Below are 11,152 nucleotides of genomic sequence, written 5' to 3'. Positions count from 1 at the left end.
CATCGAACCTGGACTGGCGATTCATTTCACATATGATAGTATACATGTTTCAATGTCATTCTCTCAAATCATCCCACCCTCACCCTCTCCCACAGAGTCCAAAAGACTGTTCTATACATCTGTGTCTCTTTTCTGTCTCGTATACAGGGTTATCATTACCATCTTTCTAAATTCCATGTATATGCATTAGTATACTGTATTGGTGTTTTTCTTTCTGGCTTACTTCACTCTGTATAATAGGCTCCAGTTTCATTCACCTCATTAGAACTGATTCAAATGTAAAGGATTTAATTTTTCATTAAAAATTCAGTTTTCTGTGATATGAACACCTCTTGCCATTGAAGCTGACTTTCATCATACAGTACTTAGACACTGCCCTAGACATTACCCTCTGTTTAAATGATAAAGCCAAGGCCAATTTGCTTAACTGCACACCCCTTCATTTTGCAAATTTTGAATAGAACATTTCGAATTTTGCCTTAAAATCTGTTTATTTATTTATTATTCTCTTCAAGGCACCTATAACCTCTTTGTTCCTCAGACTGTAAATAAAAGGATTTAGCAGAGGAATTATGATTGTATAGAATAAAGAATATAGTTTATCCTGATTTTCAGCTGATCGAGACTCAGGACGCACATACATGAAGAAGAGAGTGCCATAGAACAAGGAAACAGAGAGCAGGTGGGCACTGCAGGTGGAGAAGGCTTTGTTCCTGCCCTTTTCAGACTTCTTTTTCAGGATGGCAAAGAGAACATGGGTGTAAGAGATAATGATACTCATAAAAGTGAAAGACTGTATAAAGACTGAAAATACAAAGATCAGGAGCACATTAACTCTAGGGTCAGTACAAGAAATCTTAAATAGTTGCAAAATTTCACAGTAGAAATAATGTATTACATTGGACTTGCAGAAAGTTAATCTAAATAACAAACCCACATGCATCATGGGATGAAGAAAGCCAATAATATATGAAACCCCTATTAATTGGGTGCAGAAGATATTATACATCACCATTGGGTAAAGCAAGGGATTGCATATGGCTACATAGCGGTCATAGGCCATCACCACCAGAAGGAAACATTCTGTGTTTGCACTGGAAGCAAAAATATAAAATTGAGAGATGCACTCAAGCAGGGATATCGTGTGATTCACAGATAAGAAATTAATTAGCATCTTGGGAGTCACAGACGATGAAGAGCAAGCATCTGCAAAGGCCAAGCTTCCCAGGAGTGAGTACATGGGGGTGTGAAGATGGGGGTCCTTCCAGATGAGAAAAATCAGTCCAAGGTTGCCCACCATGGTGGTGAGGTAGATGGCCAGGAACACCAGGAACAGGGGGACCTGCAGCCCTGGGAGATCTGTGAGTCCTGTGAGAACAAACTCCATCACCAGAGTCTTGTTTGCCTCCATCGTATCCACTCAGACAATCACTGCAGTGAAAAGAGTAGGTGAAGAACATAGTCATAAAAGACCATGAAAATAGTCCTATTTATTTTTAAATGCATCTTCCTTGTTTATGCATCCCCTTTAATCAGGACATTTGTAAAAATGTATCTTCAGTTCAGTAATTGCTTTGGATTATATAGATACACTTTTCAATATTTTCAGTGATATTTGACTTCAACCATTGAGAGTGATTTCTCTCTCTCTCTCTCTTTTGTAATACTCAAAAAATATTTTCTAAATGAATAAAATTAGGTATAAAGTACAGTAAGTTTCTTGTTTGTTTTTATAACTAAGTACTTTTCTTTTTGGATATATTGATAAGTGGGTTTTTTTGTCAATAATGCAAATGAAATATTTGACGTGATCTTTAAATAACTATACTTTCTTCTGTGACATATAAATTTTGCCTAAAAGTAAATCCAAAAGAAGAGATACTAAGATATTTGGAAGTGAACATAGAGATTCTTAGATTACCTAGAAGGGGAAAATTCACCTATAATTTAGTGTGAAATTTCAGCTGTTTCTAAATAAAACAAATAACACAATTTATACACATATCTTTGTTGATTAAGATATATACAAAAATTTACCTATTTACCAAAATTGTATTAGTTTAATCTTAAGATAGATCTTAGTTATTTTCCATCTTCACTTACATGAACAAAAATTAGTTTTAAGAATATGTCTTTTAAAGTATATACCTGCAAAGAGACATGGAAACACAATACAAATAGCAAGAATATTGAATGATATATCTCCACTGAAAACTGGCCATATGGACAATGAATACAGATTCAGATTGTTTCGTTTCCAAATTGGAAATTTTGTTCTGACTAACCCTATCTGTCTTTCTTGCCAACTCTCAATCTATAATCAATATTTCCAAATTTCATAATTATGTCAAAAGTTATTAAGAATTTTGGATCTTTCACCTTAAGATATAGATGATAGATAGATGAATGGATAGACAGATAGATAATCCTCATAGATTTGGAATTAAACAGCCTAATAAAGATACAATTGGTGATTTTATCTCATCTTATCATGATTCCATGAATAACTTTTAACAAGTTTGAACAGCATAATTTAGTTGTCCATATCTTGACTAGAAATTTTTCTATAGATTATAAAATTATATCTGAAACTTTGATATAACATCTAAAACATTATAATTATTTCCCCATTTGTTTTATTCTTCTATTTGTTCAAATTTACTGCTAAAAATAAATCTAATTAAGCTTATTTTCTCAACAGTAGAATATCTGGTATTTACTACAGGGGTTTGGAAATATTTGTCCTGAAGAGAAATAGAAAATCTCATAGGATTGCCAGGATTTTTATCACTTACCTGAATATTTATTTATCAGGTAGACAAATTGAAAACTACAAATAATTAAAATTAGGCAGATCCTGGTGTCCTCATTCAGTTTCCATAAGACTTGGGGAGAAAGAGAAAATTATGGTTTTCTTGAAGAATTGATGCTTTTGAACTGTGGTGCTGGAGAAGACTCTTCAGAGTCCCTTGGACTGCAAGGAGATCAGTCCATTCTAAAGGAGATCAATCCTGGGTGTTCATTGGAAGGACTGATGCTAAAGCTGAAACTTCAGTATTTTGGCCACCTCATGCGAAGAGCTGACTCACTGGAAAAGAGTCTGATGATGGGAAGGATTGGGGGCAGGAGGAGAAGGGGACAACAGAGAATGAGATGGCTGGATGGCATCACCGACTCTGTGGACATGAGTTTGAGTGAACTCTGGGAGTTGGTGATGGACAGGGAGGCCTGGCGTGCTGTGATTCATGGGGTCGCAAAGAGTCGGACACGACTGAGCGACTGAACTGAACTGAAGAAAAAATGGTGATTTTTCAAATAAAATTTAAAAATATCTATTTCCCTCTACCATACTTTATGTTAGGGCCAGAGTCATCTTTATAAATGCCAAATTGATTAGGCCACCACTGTTCTCACATGTGGGCTTCCCAGGTGTTGCATTGGTAAAGAATCTACCTGCCGATGCAGGAGACACAGGAGATACGGGTTTGATCCCTGGAGAAGGAAATGGCTACCCACTCCAGTATTCTTGCCTGGAGAATCCCATGGACAGAAAAGCCTGATGGGTTACAGTCCTTAGGCTTGCAAAGAGTAGGACATGACTAAAGTGATTTAGCATGGACAAACATATTTCAGATACCAAGTTAAAATTCCTCGGACAGAGAAGTCTGGTGGGCTATAGTCCTTGGGCTCTCAAAGAGTCGGATGCAGCCGAGCACATGTTCTCACGTGTATGGCTTCATCTCTTCTTAAGGAAGGAAAGTAGAAGTTATAGAATGAAACAGTGTTCACTTGTGCAAAGATTTTCCTTGTAAGCCTTACTTTCATGAACATATTTATTTGTACTCTTTCATATCTATTCCTAACAAAGCAAAAAGAATCTTGGAATTCCCTCAGTGAAAATTACCAATGGCTTCCATGTAGGATGAAGGTAAAGTCATTCTGCTGGGCATTATGAGCTAATCCAGGAGCAAATCACCCCAGATATACCCAAGTGTAACAATTAGAACCACAGTTTGTGTCATTAGAGTTTACTGTGTAGGCAGCTAATTGCTTCTGAGTCATTTTTCACTTCAGTTCAGTCGCTCAGTCTTGTCCAACTCTTTGCGACCCCAAGAATTGCAGCACACCAGGCCTCCCTGTCCATCACCTACACCCGGAATTTATCCAAACTCATGTCCATCGAGTCAGTGATGCCATCCAGCTGTCTCATCCTGTTTCATCCCCTTCTCCTCCTGCCCCCAATCCCTCCCAGCATCAGAGTCTTTTCCAGTGAGTCAACTCGTCGCATGAGGTGGCCAAAGTATTGGAGTTTCAGCCTCAGCATTAGTCCTTCCAACAAGCACACAGGACTGGTCTCCTTTAGGATGGACTGGTTGGATCTCTTTGCTGTCCAAGGGACTCTCAAGAATCTTCTCCAGCACCACAGTTCAAAAGCATCAATTCTTCAGCACTCAGTTTTCTTCACAGTCCAACTCTCACATCCATACATGACCACGGGAAAAACCATAGCCTTGACTAGACGGACCTTTGTTGGCAAAGTAATGTCCCTGCTTTTTAATATGCTATTTAGGTTGGTAATAACTTTCCTTCCAAGGAGTAAGCGTCTTTTAATTTCATGGCTGCAATCAGCATCTGCAGAGTTTTTGGAGCCCAAAAAATAAAGTCTGACACTGTTTCCACTGCTTCCTTATCTCTTTCCCATGAAGTGATGGGACCAGATGCCACGATATTAGTTTTCTGAGTGTTGAGCTTTAAATCAACTTTTTCCCTCTTGTCTTTCACGTTCATCAAGAGGCTTTTTAGGACACTGGAAAAGGTCAGTCTTCATTCCAATCCCAAAGAAAGGCAATGCCAAAGAATGCTCAAACTACTGCACAATTGCACTCATCTCACACGCTAGTAAAGTCATGCTCAAAATTCTCCAAGCCAGGCTTCAGCAATATGTGAACCGTGAACTCCAAGATGTTCAAGCAGGTTTTAGAAAAGGCAGAGGCACCAGAGATCAAATTGACAACATCCGCTGGATCATGGAGAAAGCAAGAGTGTCCCAGGAGAGCATCTATTTCTGCTTCATTGACTATGCCAAAGCCTTTGACTGTGTGGATCACAATAAACTGTGGAACATTCTGAAAGAGATGGGAATCCCAGACCACCTGACCTGCCTCTTGAGAAACCTGTATGCAGGTCAGGAAGCAACAGTCAGAACTGTACATGGAACAACAGATTGGTTCCAAATAGGAAAAGGAGTGCATCAAGGCTGTATACTGTCACCTTGCTTATTTAACTTCTATGCAGAGTACATCATGAGGAATGCTGGGCTGGAAGAAGCACAAGCTGGAATCAAGATTGCTGGGAGAAATATCAATAATCTCAGATATGCAGATGACACTACCCTTATGGCAGAAAGTGAAGAGGAACTCAAAAGCCTCTTGTTGAAAATGAAAGAGGAGAGTGAAAAGGTTGGCTTGAAGCTCAACATTCAGAAAACGAAGATCATGGCATCTGGTCCCATCACTTCATGGGAAATAGATGGAAAAACAGTGGAAAGTGGAAACAGTGTCAGACTTTATTTTTTTGGGCTCCAAAATCACTGCAGATGCTGATTGCAGCCATGAAATTAAAAGATGCTTACTCTTTGGAAGGAAAGTTATGACCAACCTTGATAATATATTGAAAAGCAGAGATATTACTTTGTCAACAAAGGTCCGTCTAGTCAAGGCTATGGTTTTTCCCGTGGTCATGTATGGATGTGAGAGTTGGACTGTGAAGAAACCTGAGCGCCGAAGAACTGATGCTTTTGAACTGTGGTGCTGGAGAAGACTCTTGAGAGTCCCTTGTACCGCAAGGAGATCCAACCAGTCCATTCTAAGGGAGATCAATCCTGGGTGTTCATTGGAAGGATTAATGCTAAAGCTGAAGCTGCAATACTTTGGCCACCTCATGGGACGAGTTGACTCACTGGAAAAGACTCTGATGCTGGGAAAGGTTGGGGGCGGGAGGAGGAGGGGACGACCGAGAGTGAGATGGCTGGATGGCATCACCAACTCGATGGACATGAGTTTGAGTGAACTCCAGGAGTTGGTGATGGACAGGAAGGCCTGGCGTGCTGTGATTCATGGGGTCGCGGAGAGTCGGACACGACTGAGCGACTGAACTGAACTGAACTGAACTGACTTACTGTTGGTGTTGCCACATTCCAGTGACCTGATAATTTCATCAAATATCTCAAAGACTCAACAAACTCAATATGTCCAAATCCAAGTTTAGTATCCTATCACTAAACATAGACCTCATCCAGCCTTCTAATTCTCAATTAATGGCATTACCACCTGCCCCATTGGTAAAGAAACAAACCTCAGCATTGTCTTCAAAGCCAAGTCAATACCACCATCAAACCCACAGCTTGTATCTCTTCAATGTCTGTTGAAACCATCCATTTCTCTCCAAATTAAAGAAAACTCCATCTCATACCTGAAATACTGACATAATCTTTTACACTCAATGTGTATTTTTTTAACCATTGTATCTTATACTAGTCCCCATATTGGGGCCAACATCATCTTTACAAAGAGGCAAACCACTGAGATCAGCCAAACTACTGTTCTCACACCCTTGGCTCAGCTCCACTTTAACCCTTAAATAGCTTCCAATGGCTCTTAGAAGAAAAATCAAAATCCATAAGCCTGTATATCCTTTTCCTCTTCCTAAAACATTTCTAATACTCCTCGATACAAAGTTTTTGTCCAGTGTAATTCATAAATTTTTCAAATGAGTGATTCTGACATTTCTTTGATGTTAAAACCAATCCAGGAGTTGAAGTTAAAAATCAGGATTTCATTTGTGACTTCTATATGCACTATGAGAAACAAAATCACTTTATTTTTCTAATCTTAGAAGAATAAAAATAGCTCTCCTTGAAAGGTGGCTAAGTGTCTCTGGAGACCCATTAGATTTCTATTTGACATGCTGCCCTGTGAGAGGAAAGATACACATGCTTTGTGAGAGAGCCTGACAAAGCTCATGAACCCAGAGAGAAGCTCTGGAGGGCCAACCACTGGCACCACGTTGTCTTCAGTAATGTAAGCAGACCATATAAGTTTTAAAATCTGAAAATGACAGAATTATGAAAATATCCCTTTTTTTGCTGGGCATTTTAAAATTACTGATATAGTTTCATTACCAGTAATTAGTCTGTTCATATTCTCTGTTTCATCTTGGTTCAGTTTTGGGATATTATACCTTTCTAAGAATTTATTCATTTCTTCTAGGTTTTGCATTGTATTGGCACGTAGTTATCCATAGTAGTCTCTTATGATCCTTTATATTTCTACGGTATCCATTGTAACTTTTTTTTTGGTGTCTGATTTTATTGATTTGGGCCCTGTCCCTTTTTTTCTTGATGAGTCTGGCTAAAGGTTTACCAATTTTGTTTATCTTTTCAAAAAACCAGCTTTTAGCTTCATTGATCTTTTTATTGTGTTTTTTTTAGCCTCTAATTAATTTCTGCTTTGAACTTTATGATTTCTTTCCTTTTTTTAACTTTGGGTTTTGTTTGTTCTTCTTTCTCTAGTGCCTTTAGGTATAAGTTTGTTGTTTATTTGAAATTTTTCTTGTTTTCTGAGATAAGGTTGTATCATTCTCAACTTCCTCTAGAACTGCTTTTGCTGTATCCCATCAGTTCAGTTCAGTTCAGTCGCTCAGTCATGTCTGACTCTTTGCAACCCCATGAATCACAGCACGCCAGGCCTCCCTGTCCATCACCAACTCCCGGAGTTCACTCAAACTCATGTCCATCGAGTCAGTGATGCCATCCAGCCATCTCATTCTCTGTCGTCCCCATCTCCTCATAGGTTTTGGATATTTGTGTTTTTACTTATCCCTAAGTATTTTTGTTTCTACTTTAATTTATTTATCAGTTGGTTATTTAGTGTTACATTGTTTAGCCTCCACATGTTTCTGTCTTTTTTTTTTTTTTTTCAGTTTTTATTCTTGTGTTCACAGCCCCAGTAGTTTGAGATGGCCTGCTATGGGGTAGGGAAAGGATCCAGCTGATCCCAGAGTATGGTCTGGCCTGCTGTGGGTAGGATGGGTCAGCAGATTGCAGTATTGTGGTTTTCTTGTATCTGGTTTGCCCCCAGTGGGTGAGGCTGTTCTAGAGACTAGTACAGGCTTTCTGGAGGACCAGGTTGCTGCCTATCTCTTGATGGGTAGAGCTGGGTCTTGGCCCTCTGGTGGGAACAGCTGTATCTAAAGGTGTGTCCAGAGGGGCCATGGACTCAGGAAGTCTTAGGAAGCCTGTCGGCTGATGAGTGGGGCTGTGTCCTCACCTAGTAAGTTGCTTAGCCTGAGGTATCCACGCACTGGCACCTACAGCTATTGGTTGGCACCAGGTCTTGGTACTAATGACCTAGGAGGAGGATTCTGCAATGGTGCCCACTAGCACTATTGTCCACATGATAGAAGGCACTCCCAAGGATGTCTGCCAGTAGTGTTTATATATGCAGGGTGAGCTATTTCTACACCTTGCCTCTCTGGGAAACTCTCCAAGACCAGCAGATAAATTTGGCCCAGGCTCCTATCCATTACTGCTTTGGCCCTGAGTCCCACAATATGTGAGATTTTGTGTGCGCCTTTTAAGAGTAAAGTCTCTATTTTCTCCAGTTCTGTGGTGCTCCTGAATTTAAGCCCCACTGGACTTCAAGGGCTCATCTTCCCAGTGCAGGACCCCTGGACTGGGGAGCCCAATATGGGACTCAGAACTCCCACTCTTGTGGAGGTGTGAGAGTTGACTATGTTGCAGTTCTGTCTCTCGTACTTGTCTCATTGTTGTTTCTTCTTCATGTTTTTACTTGTGGAAGATCTTTTCTGTGCCAGTCTTTTCCACTGACAGTTGTGGTTGTGGTGTGCTCATGAGAAGAGGTGAGTCCAGCACTTTTATACTCTGCCATCTTGGTTAATTTTCTAAACTTTCCTTTGAAAATTTTTCACAGTTACTCTGTCTTGGAGAAACTACATGTCATGTGCCAAATGCACCTTCTTCAGATGATAGTGGCTTGCCATTAGTACCTGAAAAACTGATATTCTTATGGCTGCTGAAAATGAATTTCTCCTCTTTTTCCAAAAGCAAAGCAATTCTCTTGCCCACAACTCTCAGTTGGAGAAGACCACAAAGCACTAGCAAGACAGACTTCCTGCACTTAATCTGCACTCAATTGAGATGACACACACTAACCTAGTCTCAGATAGTCTTAAATGAACATGGCATTCATGGTGATATAAGATCATGTTCACATGGCCTGACTCGATAGGATGGATGGGAATAGGCAGATATACATGAAGAGGGCATTCACAAAAACACATAATAAGAAAAGATGAGAGCCCTATAATTTGTAAGGTCTTAGATCAGATGATTATTCATCCAATTAGCTGTCATCAACATGGAAACCTTATGCAACAAAAACTGTAAACCTGAACAGATAGACCTGCTTTAGGCTCATTGGGAGACAATGAGTGTAAGAAGCACTTAGAGTTTCATAAATTATTCTTCCGTACAAACACTAACTTCTATACAGTTTTTTTCTGCAAAATTGTGTGTTAAGAAATATAGAAGGACTAGATATTGTCATCTAAAAATCATACATGAGGGGAAAATACAGCAGAAACAAAAACATTGCTTATCTATTTTGACAAAGATTTTTGCTTTATTCATTTAGGACTCACATATCTGGAAAAAAATTATAACAGACCAAGAGGCCAGTGAGCATTTAAGCATTGCTATAGAGAGGCATGGCTTTTGCCTTTTTCATTAATAAAATTATCTGTTTGAAAATTTTATATCACAATAAGATTTCAAAATAGTACTGATGTTTTGTGACCCTAGAATATTAACATAGAAATCCCACACGAACAGTGAGAAGCAGAAACCTAAAACCATATGAATCAATCAACAACCAAATTCATATCAGAAGTCTATATATAATATCACAAAATATGAATATATACAGTATCAATAATAAGTGAAAACTAAAAATAAATTCAACTCTACATATTAATGCTAGAAGAAAAACAAAATATTGCAAATAAATATAGCAAGTGGAAAGCATTTTAAAATAAGAGAAATTAATGAATTAGATAATAGTGGACAAAATTAGATGTAATAAAAAAAATTGTAAGATGGTTCTTTTAAAATACCTACAAAATGGAAAAATTACTAGCTAATCTAAATTTTCTGAACTGAAAAAAAGTGAAAAGAGGAAAATATCTTCCAAAACCCAAATCATTTTAAAACCATTGTGAGGGTCATTGCCCAATTTTAGACAAATTTGAAAACATGGATGAAACAGTTAATTTTGTGAAAAAATATAATCAGAACTTTGTCCTTCTTAATGGAATATGGTAAGAAGTCCACTGGTGATGAATAAAAATAAAAATATTATGAATTTAATCACTTCTAGGAGAAGGAAATGGCAACCCACTCCAGTGTTCTTGCCTGGAGAATCCCAGGGACGACGGAGCCTGGTGGGCTTCTGTCTATGGGGTCACATAGAGTCGGACACGACTGAAGTGACTTAGCAGCAGCAGCAGCAGATTTAATTCTATCTACCAGTTCCAAGAAGCACATTATTTTCATCATAAAGATACTTTCAGCCAGAGCCAGAATGCAGGACAAATGAACTGATTTCTTCAACAAATAAATGACAAGAGGAAGAGAAAACCTTTTTAGATTAAAAGAAACTTAAAAACCAAACTTAAAAACCATCATCAAAATGCAGTAGCTATACTTTGTTTAAACTCTGATTCAAAGATACAGCAAAGTTTTTGAGATATACTGGAAATACTGAACACATATTGATATTAAATGTTAAGTAACTTATTAAATTTGTTGCATATTATAAGTGTGCTGTTAGATTAAAAGAAAATATTTGTTACCATTACATACACTAATGGTCAATAAAATTTAATAATCAGCTGCAGCTTTAGCAGAAATTAGATACATATGTACTGCTATACACTCAAACTAAAAATATAGATGAACGTGTTGAGACATGAGCACATGGGAATAAATTTATTTTTTCAAAATGACATTTTAATAGATTATAGCAACATATGGGCAAAAATAAATTATAGCAACATATGGGCAAATTATAGGAAT

General features: G+C 38.2%; 1 protein-coding gene across 1 annotated transcript; it reads right to left on the bottom strand.

Moving 5' to 3' along the window:
• Positions 1-490: 490 nt before the first annotated feature.
• On the bottom strand, positions 491-1,414 carry LOC129550374 (olfactory receptor 5AC1-like). The gene has a single exon (XM_055417979.2). It carries the CDS (start codon positions 1,409-1,411, stop codon positions 491-493), a length of 921 nt encoding a protein of 306 aa, XP_055273954.2. The 5' UTR covers positions 1,412-1,414.
• Positions 1,415-11,152: the final 9,738 nt, after the last annotated feature.

Source organism: Moschus berezovskii, chromosome 1 (assembly GCF_049115385.1).
Source record: "Moschus berezovskii isolate FMDL1 chromosome 1, NW_MosBer_1.0, whole genome shotgun sequence".
Taxonomy (NCBI): domain Eukaryota; kingdom Metazoa; phylum Chordata; class Mammalia; order Artiodactyla; family Moschidae; genus Moschus; species Moschus berezovskii.
This window is presented reverse-complemented; position numbering and strand designations above follow the sequence as displayed.

What these genes read in the sequence shown, in the direction of transcription:
- LOC129550374 (XM_055417979.2), bottom strand. Translation starts at nt 1,411, where the DNA reads ATGGAGGCAAACAAGACTCTGGTGATGGAGTTTGTTCTCACAGGACTC.